At 39.7% G+C, this 15612-nt stretch overlaps 4 protein-coding genes across 6 annotated transcripts in view; 3 read left to right on the top strand and 1 right to left on the bottom strand.

Annotated features, from left to right (window-relative positions):
- The first annotated feature begins 1662 nt into the window (after positions 1 to 1662).
- katnbl1 (katanin p80 subunit B-like 1) lies at positions 1663 to 6826 on the top strand. Of its 2 annotated transcripts, none has more exons than XM_046373288.1 (10): positions 1663 to 1848; positions 2449 to 2569; positions 2723 to 2760; positions 2965 to 3232; positions 3358 to 3473; positions 3585 to 3635; positions 4088 to 4177; positions 4451 to 4555; positions 5166 to 5259; positions 6216 to 6826. In XM_046373288.1, the coding sequence occupies exons 2-10, from the start codon at positions 2561 to 2563 to the stop codon at positions 6246 to 6248; spliced, it is 804 nt and encodes a 267-aa protein (XP_046229244.1). In that variant the 5' UTR covers positions 1663 to 1848; positions 2449 to 2560; the 3' UTR covers positions 6249 to 6826. The 2 variants fall into 2 exon arrangements, with proteins under 2 accessions (XP_046229244.1, XP_046229243.1); XM_046373287.1 differs by having other exon boundaries at positions 1663 to 1854.
- Positions 6827 to 7516: 690 nt separating this feature from the next.
- On the top strand, positions 7517 to 10467 carry emc7b (ER membrane protein complex subunit 7b). Its single transcript, XM_046373289.1, has 5 exons — positions 7517 to 7887; positions 8615 to 8734; positions 8872 to 9010; positions 9187 to 9267; positions 9572 to 10467. The coding sequence occupies exons 1-5, from the start codon at positions 7655 to 7657 to the stop codon at positions 9719 to 9721; spliced, it is 723 nt and encodes a 240-aa protein (XP_046229245.1). The 5' UTR covers positions 7517 to 7654; the 3' UTR covers positions 9722 to 10467.
- Positions 10468 to 13842: 3375 nt separating this feature from the next.
- On the bottom strand, positions 13843 to 14940 carry chrm5b (cholinergic receptor, muscarinic 5b). The gene has a single exon (XM_046373919.1). The coding sequence runs from the start codon at positions 14938 to 14940 to the stop codon at positions 13843 to 13845; it is 1098 nt and encodes a 365-aa protein (XP_046229875.1).
- Positions 14916 to 15612, top strand: part of aven (apoptosis, caspase activation inhibitor) — a 29753-nt gene continuing 29056 nt past the window's right edge. Inside the window, exon 1 of one of the 2 annotated variants that reach the window (XM_046374083.1) lies at positions 14916 to 15023. In XM_046374083.1, coding sequence (XP_046230039.1) covers positions 14939 to 15023 — 85 coding nt within the window. In that variant the 5' untranslated portion in view covers positions 14916 to 14938. The remainder of the gene's footprint in view (positions 15024 to 15612) is intronic. The other variant, XM_046374082.1, reaches the window with a different exon arrangement.

Raw genomic sequence — 15612 nt, 5'->3', positions numbered from 1 at the left:
TTAGTGAGCTTGTTTTCCCTCCCCAGCTGTGAAGAAGGCAGATGTTTGTCTGTTTAATTTCATAGCTGAAACTACATTTCCAGTTAAGACCAGAAAACAATGCAGGCAAGACAACAGTGAGAAGTGAAAATTCCTGCCTGACTTGCTGTATATGCTTTGAAAGCAGATAAACCAGTTGAGAGAAGCTTGTAGACTGACAGCATAGTGTCTGTCATAGCTCTTGTCACATGTCAGTCTGTAGGACACCCAACAGTCAGTCTTTCTCCTCCTCTCCCTGCAATCAATTACTAATTAAAATAATAATGTCAGCTTCATAAATCAATGGATCTGTTGGTCAACACAATCCACTGCAAAAAATAAATGTAATAGACAGGATACGATGGTTCATTTTTGCTAAATTTGAGCAATATACCTGTATGTATTTCACTTGTAATAAATACACAAACAGCTGCGGGTAAATATGTTAAGACTATCAAAACATACACACACATACATGGTAACTGAGATAATGATCATAACATTTACTAAAAAGTCTTCAGAATTCCTTTATCATATTAATATTACTTCATTCCATCACTTAATGTGATATGTCACCACTGTATGAAACTTTATCTGGCTTTTTTTTCTGGCTCTCCTTTAATCACTTGATACAAAGAGTGACTGAGAAGCAAAAGTTTTCCAGTAATCCATTATTAGAGACGGTGGCCAAGTAGGTGTAGTTTGTCAGGAGTCAAAAAATTCGTAAATAGACCAGACTAAATATTTCCAAAACAAAATAAAGCCTAAATTATGGTGATTTCATACCTGCAAACAAAGAAACTCGACCACATTAGAAGTAAGGGGCTGAGACAGGAAAACAGTTTGTTGCTGATGCAATCCATTATGTAACTGCAGTTTCTGTTTCCTATTGTTTTTTTATGAACATTGCTTAGAGTACTGTATTGTGACCAAAGGACTGGATGATTCAATTGTGAGAGAGTCCAAAAAACATGAACGATCTGTATGGAAAAACTGTGCAACAGGTGTAAGGTTGGAAAGGCAGATAAAATCAGTTGTTAACGTAAACTCATGTAAATCATTCAAAGCTCATGATATATCCCATTCTATAATGCAGGACTCGCTAATGATATGAAAAACTAGTTTAGCAGCCTGGCACTTCTCCAACACTCCTGGACCTTTTCTTTCCTGCTGCTGCTCCTGTCTCATGACCTCTAAGGGAAGGTTGGTTCCCTCACAAGAAGACAAGAAGGTGGCTGCTATCTTGGTTAATCCTGTTATTGGACAACAACAAAAAGGAAAGAGAGAATTATGATGTTTTATCATTGGTTGAGAATAGACTTATTTTAAATATTATATATACAGTCTCACATTTACTTTCACATTTCAAAATAATATACATGGTTTATTCAATGTAAAGATGGCAGTGTTTACAAATTAAAATATTAATGGATGCCTAATAAAGTAGCAATATTTGTTATTGTTGTTATTGTGGCTGTTGCTGCTCTTCTTCTTCTTCTTCTTCTTCTTCTTCTTCTTCTTCTTCTTCTTCTTCTTCGAGAGTCCAGGATTCTGCATTACAAACTATTTGCCACTGGGTGGCGCCATGGCACGCCACAATTTAAATTTGTCTCGAAATGTCCAGCAGTCGTCGCTAAAACTCCAGCTTTTCCTTGAGAAAATCAATCCCACAATCCCTACACGCCGGCGGTGTATTCGTGTATTCATTTGAATGGTAAAACTGTGAAACGTTCGCGGACCTGCACAGTGAGGAGTTGCTTCTGAGTTTAACCAGTTTTTCACGGTTTGGATTTTGACGCCTGGGGGAGACCTCATGACACTTTACAAAATGTATCGGTTGGTATTTAACGTTACTGTGGAAATGTTGAAAGTATAGCTTGAATTACTTTTAATGAAGCCATATGTTCCCTGAGTTGGAAGGCTAACTAGCTAGCTCGCACTAGCGGCCCACATAAGGCTAGTTACTTTCAACGTCTCCGTGTATCCTTGATAGTTGAGCTGTAAGCTAGCAGTTAAAGCTAACGGTAGCTAGGAACAGCAGCTAACTTCTAGCTAAGGAACATAAGGAAATACTGCGTTGCTCTCCAAACATCGGCTGTCCTGTTAATGCAGAAAACATGCCACCTTAACTTTACTCAACATACAGTGACATTTATAGCTCGTTGCAGCTCACCTAGCTAGCGTTAATGTTTGTTTCGCAGCAGCCAACGCCTTTGTAGCGTTTTGCTTTGTTTGTCTCACATTAATATTAGCTTTTGGTTAATTTTTTTTAATTCACACTGCTTCATCTTGTACGGCATGCCTATATAGTAAGCCAAGTTGTAAATTGTTAGTCCACGAAAAGTGACAATGACTCTTGCGTCTCCTGAAAGAGATTTGCTAACAGTTGTTTTACGTTTGTTTGTCCAACACTGTCCCTTGTTTTGGCAGCTGGTAAGCATGAGCTGGTTAGCCTGTCTGGCAACGGGAAGTGTTTAACGTCAACCAGAATTAATCAAATGGCTTTCTACGATCCTGCCTGCACCTTTCTGCTGAAAAGAACATGAAGCAGGTAAGGTGATACCTAAGGAAATACCGTTGCTTATTGTGTAAATAATCGTGCAGTTGTCTCTTAACTCCTGGTGACTGTGGAGTAAAGTTCAGTGGTATTGTAGTAGTAGTAGAAATTGTAGTAGTGGCCTCATCCCTTATCCTTTTGTTTTAGGTGGATATTATAAATAAGGAAGAATTAGATAAAGAAAGGTGAGTCTCTGATTCTCATCTGTGGGTGTCATCTAAGTATGATCACTCACTCACTATCTGTGTCCCACAGATCATCCCCCTCAGTCACTGGATCATTAAGGCACCGTCCCATAACCATCATCACCTTGTCTGTAGCTTTGAATTTTATCGTTTTCCAACTTAGACAGCTATGCATCTGGTCTACGTCAACTTTCCTCTTGGCAGATTTCAAGTTCATTACGGAGTGCACAGCCCAGGCAAAGCGAAGCGATTGTCATCTTTCAAGAGGAAGGGTGGTCCAGTGGTGGAGGTGGGCGTAAAGCTGCACCGCAAAGCATCAGATGTAGGCCGTGCCCATGACCGCGGCATGGCCAACAAAGAAAATGAGCTGACGTGCTCCGATGATGTGCGGGGCAACGGCGGGCTCCCTGTGAACTTTGCAGAGGCCTCAAAGATGGCAGGGGCCAGCTCCAAGTACAGCGAATTTACTGAGGTGAGAGTCGAAGTCAGAACTAATGCTGTCATGGTAAAAACTCAGTTCTTTTAGTTATTGGGATAGAGCCTATTTGCAACACTGCTGCAGACCTATTTCCCTTTGTGCACTGTTTGTTCACACAGCTGTCAAAGGACCATGAAGCTATGACTCACGTCCTTTTTGGAAGGAATCTGCGATTAAAAGTAGCCCAAACGCTATGGCGAAAAAACGCCAGTGAGTTAGTGGCCTACCTAATAAGGTAAAAGGGTGGTGTCTAATGCTGTGTATTGCTAATTTGTCTTCATTCCTTAATCACGTAATATAATTCCTCTTTAATCATTTTATTAAATAATTTTATTTGCTTTCCCAGAATTCAAGACACAGGGGTGCTGCTTGACTGCTTACCTGTCTTAACAAACGAGTGAGTTCTTTCTTGGGTGTTTTGCATATTTGCTTTTCATTAATTCACCTGTAATGGCCGGGCTGCACATTATTGCAAACCTGCATTAAACATGTTCATGTAGCGTCATTGAAGCCAAAACTAATCATTTTCACTATTAATTACGATGTCTATTTTTCTTTCAATTAATCTGAGAATCTGTGAAATGTCAAAGTAGTGAACAATAATAATAATAAGTCTGTGCAGACATGGATGTAAACTGCAACTTGACTGGAGCACAGAAGCATAAAACAGTGAGGCAGTAATTCTAATTTTATCTTAGTTTTCATCCAGTGAATATCGGAGTGTGGGACTTAAATTAACAGTTAAGATAGTTTGAGCCCAGTATACACTTTATTTATTTTTCCCATGTTTGCCAGCATTGCAAATAATCAGTTCACTTTCTTTCCTTTGTTGTGTTTTCTTGCTTTCAGCCTCCAAAATGAAGCACCATGTTTGTCACTTGGCTGCTGCGTTGATCTTATGCCCCAAGTTAAAATGATTCTTGCCAGCAAATATGAAGAGTAAGTGTCACAGAGGAACCACCTAAATGTTTAATGATCTCTTCCTCTCTTTGACATTGTGTGCAGAAGTATTGAGTTGAAGGCCGTTTGAAGATGATTCTCCAAGAACTTCAGCGAGTCTGATGAATAATTAATAAAAAGAGATCCTGGAACCAGAATTTTGGATGACTGATTAAATGTCTTTGATTTAGCACTTGTCTCACGTGATCTTGGTGGCAATATTCATATAACTTGTCTGCTTGAACTTTTTTTCTTTCTTTTTTTTAATGGCAGACACATAATGGTGGGTTTACACTGGGTTCAGTCCGTCATCAGAAAATGGTGGCCAGAACTTTCCAAGAATGAGAAGAGACTGCGGGACAGTCGTTTAGAAGACAGGTGAGCAGCACACGCTTAAATAAAGCCTAAAACCTAATGGTCCCTCCTTGACAAGCAACTTCAAGAGTAGCTACAGATATTTTCAAACTTTGTCTCATTTTACAACTTTTCTATACAAATATTAACCATACAACCAATGCATAATATTCTAATTCTGTTTCCCTACCATATTTCTGTCATTGTTCAACATCCTCCACGAGTTGATTTTGCTTTTTTGTCCAGTAATTTGGCCCACGTCCACTTACCGAAACAAAGGTTGGGTTTTTTCAGTCCCTTTCACCAAAATGTTATCCTCTTTGAACATTGAAAAAGTTGTTTATCTTGACTGAACTATTCTGGTATCACAATGGGCATCCAAAAAAAAGGCAAAAAAAAGCACTGTGACTCATACAGTAGCGGATATTCATTAACTAAAGTATATATTTTTTTACAGGGTTTTGTAGTTAGAGCTGATTCTGTAGCACTGTTGACTTAACCGTGAACTTTAAATCAAAGCTTTCAAGAAATTAGTCCTACATATTTCTGACTGTTTCGTTTTGATCTTGTACTCAGCGGTAGAGGGGGTGTTTTGGGGTTTTTACAGTGACTGTGTGGTTCATATTTATTGCAGGAATATTGAAGTCATTAAGCAGCGACTGAAGGACTTATGGAAGGAAGGAGCCAGGTTATGTTTGGTTCCAGGATCTACAGGAGAACTGGCAAAGGTGAGGAGGATGCCTTTGCTATCATAGTACTTATCAAGGAATTTTATTGTGGTGTGGATAGCCATGGTCAAAGCCTCGTTTTCGGGTTGTCCATCTGAATTGGTGACGCTAATCTTAGGTGTCCACCTTGGAACTGTGCTGATTGTATAGCTCTCCTGTGCTGCCGTGTTGACGATGCGTGTGAAGCCTGCTCATGTTACATTTTGTAGCTTCTGTGCAGCAGCATTCAGGTTTGAAGCATTGTAGTCCACCACAAGCTTTCTGGCTTTGATGATATTGAGCTAAAGCTCTGTATCAGTCGCTATTTGAGTCTGGCAGTAATTCTATTTTTTCATGATGCAGTAGGTGTTAAAGGTTTGCCAAGATGTGGAGAGTAACAGGAAAAAGTACTGTCCTGTAACAGACAAAACTAAAATGAAGAAATTGCAGTAGAATTGAATCAACACTTACATGTGAATGTTTTATTAATATTGTGCCACAAACATACATACAGGTGCAGCTTCTGTTTTTTCACCATCTGTTGATTTTGGGTGGACACAGCCAACCACTCCCATTCTAAAAATAAATAAATAAATAAAATAAAAGCCTCCACATCCACTGTAAGCATTTGTAACATGAGTTGAGAGTCTGCATTTGGGTTGTGTTTTTTTTTTCTTTCTTTCTTCATCACACTTGCTTCGTGGTGGCATGGCCTCAAACCCCAGAAGAGCCATTTCATGAGAGGTTTTAAAAATAAATTCACTGACAGCTGTCATCATGCACTTTTTTATAGTGAGTATTTTACAAAGTAATCCAGTATGCTGTGATGTGTGCAACAGGAAAACCATGGCTATAGCAGAAATGTGTCTTTGAACGGTGACTTATTTGTTGTGTAAAATAACGATTATTAAAATGTATGCGGACTGTTTCACCAGCTGTGACAGCAACTAATGTGTTATCTCCACTTCATGTTGCAGGCCATTGAGGCCTGTCTATCACAGCTGCCCTGACGCTTGTCAGTGTAGCACTCTGAGGATGTGACCACTACTGCCGGATCATGGCTGTGTTTTGAACTGATAATGATGCCAGAGAAATGGACTGGTTCGTTCTGCCTCTTAAACTCAATCCTCTTACTGGGACTGAACCTGACAATTCAGACAACTCCCTCAGTTAGAGGTGGAGACTCTCAAAGGGAGCAGAGAGAGCCTTTCTACAGAAACAAAAAAACACAGCAAATGACTGCTTCACATTGAAGTGGACTGTCTTGTGAAGGGGCATATTTAGTGGACCTCCATGAGACTGGGTGTAACGTTGCTCTATGAAGTGCCAAGATCTTTGTCTGTCACCACACCACTCATTGCCATTGAATGCAAATGCACTTGTGGATGTAATGAATGCTCATGTTGTGATGTGTCGCGTCTGGGTTCACCGGCATCAGGAACTTGAATCTGCAACAGTCTTAAATTATTAGAGTTCCTTTTGTTTGTTTGTTTTTTTTGTTTTATTTTGCCTCCTCATATGACATTTGACTATACAGTGTAAAAACAAATGATTCTTTTAATCTTTTAAATAAATTTGCTAAAAATCATGTATTCTGTTATGTTCTTTTTATTACTTGTGTACACACAAAAGGTACAATAAGAATGAGCCGGTAAATCTGTTGGGGGGCTCAGACAGAATTGTTTAGTTATTAGGACACATTTTGGTATAGCAGATGAACATGTCTTTGCCATTGGTTTTCGAGCTCGCTGAATAACTCATCTAAGGTGGTCAAACAAGTTTTGCAACTTCTCCTGTTTGTAGTTGTACTTTTATTTTCATCAAAACTTTATTAATCGGAATAAATTTCCATTTTCTGTTTATCAAAACAATGAAAGTTGAACACGGGAAAATCGAAGGCAGAATCATTGAAGAAAATAGGACAAAACAGTAAAGTAGATAAAAAATGCAATAAAGCAAAGGCAGATTAAATTATTTTTCATTTGAAATGTTTTTAAAAGAAGTGCTGCTGTAATATGTAATTATGAGTTTGTAAAAAAAAAAGTTAACTAAAGAGTTAATTAAAGGAAACGTAAACACGTTGGGGAAATGCATTAGTCAAGTAAAAGAAATCCAGTTAAAATCACAACATTTGCAATAAACTTATTTTGTGGTGTTAACATTCAAAATACAGAAAGGTATTTTTAATTGACAAAGTGATGTAAACTTATGTTATAATGTTAATTTGCACAAAAAGGTAGTGAACATCAGGCATCAGCCAAGTGTAACTGTCATTTGTACAAATAAAGTTTTTTTGTAGTGACGTCATTTTCCGCAGAGACAGCTGATGTCTTCCGCTCCTTCTCCGAACTGCTCTTGAATACATGTTGACGTACATACTGTTAGACCTGGTTTTAGCTCGATAAAGGTAGACAGTATGTTGCACAGAGAAAGAATACCGCTCCTATGGCTTTTTATGCACGCTGCGCTCGTCGTGGCGTGGTGTTTCACTGATATGGAAACGGGGCCTGGCGCAGGTGTATCGACACAGCCGAACGGAGATCGGTTCAAAATCGAGGGAAGAGCAATTGTTCCGGGGATTAAAACACAAGACTGGGTCTCTTCGGCAAGAGTCCTGGTGGAAGGTGAAGAATACGTGGGATTCTTGAGGTATGGGACAGCCACAGTTATACCCGTTAGCTAGTTAGCTTTTTACCTAGGCTAGGTAGCATTAGCATAGCCAGCTAGCTTAAACGGTCGCCTGACTCGCAACTGCTAGTAACCACACGGCAGCTGCTGTTGGCAGATGGCAGGCCCAAACGATCTTCACTAAGTTACAGCTCAGTAGCTGTTGTTGTAGCTCATGCCAACCGGGACAACAGCGTTGGCATTTCGTTGTTTTCTACCTGTCACTCGGCGTTGTGGCTCATTTCATTATGAGTTCATCTAGGCCTTTTCTGTCATAGCAACGTTAGCTCCAACCAAAACAAACCTTGGCTGCTAGAGAGGGTGTCTGACATTGCAGTCTCATAATTACTCCTATATGAGTAGGAGTATATTTAAATCAATTTCCCAGCCATCACAAACAATCATTTTTAGGTGATTTCTGCTCATCTTTGCTAAGGCAAAGCCTCTACAGTTAACCAATTAAGATGAACAACGATGTTAACTTATTCAGTTAACTGAATAAGTTAAAATGGAGTTGTAGATGGTTCTAATAGTCACTCTGCTATCATTGAGATGAAAGGGTTGGACAAAGGACAGATTTCTCACTATAATTAAATTTTAATTAAATGATTGCTCCTGTAAACTGTCCATCAAGTTGAGTTAAAAACTCTGTCTTCCTGACAATAACATTCTTGATAAAGTCCTATTATATAACATTCTCTTGTTACAGAACTGATGGGAGTTTTGCTGTGAATGACGTCCCCTCAGGATCCTATGTTGTGGAAATTGTCAGTCCTAATTACAGATTTGAACCAGTGCGTGTAGATATCACATCAAAAGGCAAAATGAGGTAAGATATTACTGTTGGGGAGAAAACAAAAAATGCACATAAATGTTTCATGTTGTTTGTGTCAACTTTGTATGTCTATCAGTGTACTTTTTCGAGGGACCTCTGACCCACTATGGTTATTATGTCTAATTTTACAGGGCCCGTCTTGTGAACTACATCAAGACTTCAGAGGTTATTCGTCAACCATATCCACTTCAAATCAGGGCGAATGGCCCTCAGAGCTACTTCATGAAGAGAGAAACCTGGGGCTGGACCGACTTCCTCATGAACCCAATGGTAAAGAACGTAGATGATGCGCTGGACTTGCTGAATGTGTATGATGAGATGTCCAACTGGTCATATTAGTTTAGATTGATGTCATTTGGGCACGGAAATGCGGGGATGATAGACAGACATAGCCTTTGCGCTTTTGGCTCCCATGTTTAAATTAACTGTCTCTGTTCCTCTTGCAGGTTATGATGATGGTTCTGCCCCTGCTGATCATTGTTCTGCTCCCCAAGGTGGTCAACACCAATGACCCGGAGATGAGAAAGGTCAGGAATCCTTCATAACGTAAAGTGTCATTTCGGAAGTACTGTATGTACATCAGTTCATCTGGTAGTTTCTCTTAATTGGATACACTGTGATCGGTTTTATCGAAATTTATCAGTTGTCATTAGAGTTGTGATGTTTGTAATGATACAGTGTCTTGGCCCTATCTTTTGCAAGCACATCATATGTGTGAAAAAACGGTTTCGCATTTGATTTTTTTTTTTTTTTTATAAATCAGTGTTTTTTCAGTTTTTCCAGAGTATGTCCCTCACCAATTGTCCTTCTTCAACTGTTTTGTTATTACAGGAGATAGAGCAGTCCATGAACATGCTGAGTCCCAACCCTGAGCTTCCAGACGTCTCTGAGCTCGTGACCAAGTTCTTCTCGGGCTCCAAGGGCTCCAGCAAGGCAGGCGGCGGCAGCAAGGGCACCAGGCCAGCTGTCAAGAGGAGGTAGTACTGTACCTCCACTCAGTCTGCCTAATGAAGCTTGAGTTACACCATGGAAGCAAGGTTTTTAAGTGTCTTTTTTTTTTTTTCATCTGGGTCTATTGTACAGTTTTCTTTATTGATAGATGTTTTGAGCACATCTTGATTTCTAATATGCTAATATAAACTGAGAAAAAAAACAAGATTATTTTTTTTTCATACTGCACTGATATAAATTTCCTAATCCCTGCGGTAGCTGTTATCCTTAATTTGCTCTACACTTTGTACATCACGCTCTATTAGTCATCAAACTTTTCTGTGCTAACCCTCCAGTGAGCATTTTTCCGCTGCTGCTAATTCCACTACCTGAAAGAGAACATATATACAGAGATTTTCTTGTTTTTTCAATGTCAGTGATACGACTGTGAATGAAAATGAATTGAATTTTAAGACTGATAAATTCTTATTTAAAAGCCTAGATAAATAAATTGCAATGGTATATGGTATATAACGGCTGTGTTTTTATTTCAGACCATGTTGTTTGAGAGTGGACACCTCGATTATGAACCTTCTCATCTTTTGAATTATTGTGTGCCGTACTGTATGGCCAGAATTCACACACTATGATGTGATGTGCCTGAGGTGTAATGAATTAAAATGAGAGTTGCTGTTAGTTCAAAGGATGAGCAAGTTGTGTGGTTGCTCTCAAGATCATCAGAGTGTAACTGGCTACATTTAATAAATCGGACAGTAAAGTCCATATTAAAGTCATAATAAAATGTGTTTGTGGTCCTCAGTTCATAAGTCGCTCATAATTACTGATAAGATAGATATAATTATGAATAATTAATTTGCTCAGTAGTCATGGAGATAGATCTATTGACATGCCATCTTAGTAGATGTAAAGATTTTAGTGTAAAAAGTTAACACAGAAGTCCTAAAGGTGCTAGTGAGCTCACCTGAGCACAGATTAATTTCCATTACAACTGAGCAAACTCCATCCACTGATGAAGATTGTGTAATACAGTTTAAATGTCAGTAAAAAGCTGCCAAGTGGCTATTAACATGTGATTTGTTTTTTTTCATTTATTTTTTTCTTTTTTAATTACTATTTCAGAGCTTAAGAATGAACTTCAATGCTTTAAGGCCCTGGTGCCAAAATCCCAATGGTTACAAAATGATTAGGGATTAGAAACACAAAAATTGTTTCACTTGTTTAGGCCTCTAGGCCTTTGCTCCCATGTGCTGTGGCTGGTAAAGTTGGGTTCAGATGATGTTAACCATGTCAGTCTGAATACATCCATAGGCAAGAGTGAAGGGCACTGACACCAAAAACTGGTGGCAGAAATCAAACAAAAGATCTGCACACAGTAGCATCAGATTTAATTTGACAGATAAAGTTTTCAGCCTAAGAGATCCTCGTCAGGCACACTAAGGCCGTAGCCCCGTGGGAAGGCTGGGAACCACAGTTAAGGATAAGACTGGTGATTATCTATACTTTTCTTGCTCTGAACAAATCCTATAAGAAGACCAACAATGTGTTTGTCTGTCTGTCAATATTTCTCACTTTACCAGTTTGTCTGTGGCTGGGTTATAAATTTATACAAATTTATTAGAATTTTTTTTTTTTTTAAAGGCTAATTTACTAAAACAGCTGAGCAGCAATGCTACTCAAACATGGGAGAACTGTTGATTGGGGACTATTCTAGTGCAGATTTGGTCCACAGGTAGCAGCAGGATGTGTATGTGAGACTTTAAATAAACTACGTTCACTGTAATAAAGTGACGTGTCATTCAGTTGTCCATAGTATTTGGACAACACTGGAGGTTTGTGACGCAAATGAATAAATGACAAACTTTTGATTGTTACTAAGATCAATTTGTTGTTAGTTTTGGTCTTTTTGTGGTTTGACAATAAGCAAAATTTAGAATATCACTATATTTATGCTTGAATTTCCCTCGGGATCAATAAAGTATCTATCTATCTATCTATCTATCTATCTAATAACTGCATAGCATCAGGTTGTAAATATAGGACATCTGCACCAACCAGTGAGACACCTGATGACCTCTGGAAAATCTGTTCTGCAACAGTCATGTTACAGTCTCTAGGCAAAAGTATTCGTACGGGGTTGGGCTCAGCCCCTGACTTCCAGTGAAGGGAAATCTTAATGCTTCAGCATACCAAGACATTTTGGGCAATGCTATGCTTCCAACTCTGTGGCAGCAATTTGTTGAAGGCCCTTTTCTATTCCAGCATGACTGTGCCCCAGTGCACAAAGCAAAGCTCCATAAAGACATGGTTGGATGAGTTTGGTGTGGAAGAACTTGACTGGCCCACACAGAGCCCTGACCTCAACCCCATCAAACACCTTTGGGATGAACTGGAATGGAGATTTTGAGCCAGACCTTTTGGTCCAACATCAGTGTGTGACCTCACAAATGCTCTACTGCATGAATGGGCACAAATTCCCACAGAAACACTCCAACATGTTGTGGAAAGCCTTCACAGAAGAGTGGAAGCTGTTAGAGCTGCAAAACTGTTTATGTATTTAGAACATGATGGTCAGGTGTCTCAACTTTTTTGTCTATATAGTGTATTTGTGCACTTTATCCACGGCACATTAGTTTTATTATTGCATGACTGGAGTGGGTACTGATTTGGATCATATCTCAAAAAAATAAAATTAAATTAAAAATTACAAGTATGAAATCAAATCGAATTCAACACATTTGATTTTGAAACCATTCATGCCGACAAAGAGTGTAATTCAGCATTTGAGTTTGTATTTGAGTGTTCATATCAGTACACACAGACTCATTTCACAGAACTGCACACACAGACAAAGAGCACAGATTCATTTACAAAGCACTTTTGCCTCTGAGCATAACAAAAGGCACAGCATTTAGGGAGATAACATTTGACGTTCACTAAAAGACACAGAAGTGCAATAATTTACAACAGCATCACTCCAACCATTAGAGAGAAGTTGCTTCAAATATTGTATATCCTTGGTTTTCCTTTAAAGTAATATGAATAAAGACGGGAATAGAGGCTCCTTAAACGATCTTGTATATCTTGTTAGAACTGTGAAACTAATTTGCAGTTGTAAATGCACAGAAATTTAAAGATTAGCCCTTGAACACAAACCAAATCAAATATGGATTGCAAGAGCTAAGATAGAAAACGAAAGGAAACATTCACTAAACGCCGATATTCAGTACACTAAGCAGTTTACATTTACCATTTGTGAGGTGGATAATCAGTGAAATATGTTGTTGTACTATAAATTACCTTGAACTGTGTAAGCCTACATTTTTTTCCTGTATGTACAGTGCAAGTGAGCAATAGAATAAAGGTGGATTATATGAAGTTTAAAGGACAGGTTTAGAGTTTTTTCTCACACGCTCATGCAGTAGGTACATTATAGTACGCTGCTACTATTACTGTTATTATTCCTCTTTTGCACACTGGCTCTGTGACTCATTCACACCGTGACTCCAATGTAAAAGCCTGGGGACAAAATCGCCAGTAGGTGTTATTTTAGAAAGCAAAATTCAGTCAAAGCTGAGATGAGGCTTCAACAGTCTGAGTTCAAATCAAAATCTGGGTCCTGTGCTACCTACAATGTAGCCTGGAGCCCCAAGCAGAGAGGACAAGTGGTCTACAGAAGTCTGATAAGCTCACTTCTTTCAAACTTCACATCTCCAGACTTTCCTTTTCATTTTCACACTTGCAGTCTTCAGATCCCACCGACTTTGTGCAGCTCCCCCTGTGGGCCACATGAGGCTCTGAACAACTTTTTTCATATGGAGTAGTTATCCCCACCCACAAATAGACTTTGATGTGTAAAATAGATGGAGATTCCCTTAAAGACAGATTTAAAATCATCTGAACCGGTCCTTTAACTTTTAACCTTTTTTGAGAATGTGTAGCCGCCTTCATAAGTTTGTTTTCTGTAATAATCTGGAACAGCAGTTTAAGTGCTGCATCAGGCTGAGCTCAGTTTCCACCAATGTTTTGTACTTTAACACGAAAATCACATGCAGCACTTCATGCTGAAGATGACCACTGACTACAGTATATATATAAAAAAAATCCACAAGTGGGCAAAAGCGATAAGTCTGCTCTAATACTGCACTGCCACCTCAGGTTATTTTATTATTGACATTTTGGTTCTGTCCACACCAGTACAGCTTGTCTTCACCCCTCCTCCTCCTCCTCCACTGGCAGAGCAGAAGCATGCGGAAGGTCTTCTGAAAGGTCTTGTTGCAGAGGGCGTAGCACATGGGGTTGATGGTGCTGTTGACATAGCAGAGCCAGTAGCCCAGGTGCCACAGGGACGTGGGGATGCATTCGGCACAGAAAGTGGAGATGAGCACCATGATGTTGTATGGCGTCCATGTGAGGATGAATGCCAGGAGGATGGCACTTAGAGTCTGGGCTGCCTTTTTCTCCTTCACCAGCACATTCCTCTTTCTCTTGGTGATCTGGTTCTTCAGGACTGGGTCCATGGGTTTGGAAGTGGTTGAGGAGGACGGGGAGGCGTTTTTGGTAGGCTCCTCTGCTTCAGGCGGGTTGGGTTTTGCTATTGTGGGATTGCCATTTTTACCCTTTGAGCCAGGCTTGAACTTATAAGAAATGTGCTTTTTACTGTTCTTCTTTGGAGGAGTGGAAAAATACTCATCATCTGTATAATCAGTCACCTTTCCATTCTTACTACTTTGTCCAGCTTGCTCTTTAAAAGATCCCTGCGGAGTATCCATTGAAACATGATGGTCTTCCTCTTCAGATGAGGTGTAGCTGTTAAAAGATGTGATCTGATCTGCTTTCACCCATGCATCATCTGATCTAGTGGTAGTTTTAGTGGCATTACTTTGGTTTGATGAGGACCAGGAGGCTTGACTCTGGTCTCTCCTCTCCCTGGTGAAATGAAAGCAAGAATGAATGATAGTTTTCTGTGGTTTAGCCCCCTGTAGAACATTTTCTGTTGAGAGCCCTTGCAGTTCTGCCAGGTCTTTGGTTCGTTTCTGCGTCTCCTTGTAGATCCTACAGTAAAGGATGGTCATGACAGAGACAGGGATGTAGAAAGCAGCAATAGCTGTCCCAAATGTGATCACGGGCTCTGTTAAAAACTGGATCTGGCACTGGTCGGGGAGCACTTTTCGCTCTCCTACAAAGTACTGCCAGCACAGAATGGGTGGCGCCCAGAGGACAAAAGACACCAACCATGCAAGGCCTATCATGATGGCAGCTCTCTTTGGAGTTCTTTTAGCCCTGTATGTCAACGGCCTTGTAATGGAGAAATACCTGTCAAAGCTGATGACAAGTAAGTTCATAACTGAAGCATTGCTAGCTACGTAATCCACTGCTAGCCAGAGATCGCATGCAAGGTTTCCCAAGGACCAGTAACCCATCAGGATGTATGTGGTGTATAAGTTCATGGACAACACTCCAATGATGAGGTCAGCGAAAGCCAAACTCAGCAGGTAATAGTTGTTTACAGTCTTTAGCTGGCTGTTGACTTTGAAGGACAGCAACACCAGCACGTTACCAACAATAGTTATCAAGCTAACAATGGCCGACACTGTAGCGATGGCTATAGCCTCCCAGAGGCTGTGGGGAGCAGCCTGGACATGTGATGTGTTGGCAGAAGTGTTGTTTGAAAGATCGACGTCCATGGTGCTCTGTTATCTGTATCACCGTTGACAGGTCAGAGAGAAGTGGACTTTTGAGGCTCCATTAAGTGTTTTCCTGAAAGAAAAAGAAAAACATGTGAGACATTCTTTTTTTTGTCAAAGATGTAAAGCCTGTTGATGCATCCTCTCATTCTCAAGGGATCAAAAACATGCTGTCACATACAATACTGTTGTAGCAGTAGTAGTATTAAGTTCATTTAAATGCATTTAAGCCCTCAG

This window comes from Scatophagus argus, chromosome 19 (assembly GCF_020382885.2).
Source record: "Scatophagus argus isolate fScaArg1 chromosome 19, fScaArg1.pri, whole genome shotgun sequence".
NCBI lineage: Eukaryota > Metazoa > Chordata > Actinopteri > Scatophagidae > Scatophagus > Scatophagus argus.
Note: the sequence above shows the minus strand (reverse complement) of the source record. Positions and strands in the feature narration are given on the sequence as shown.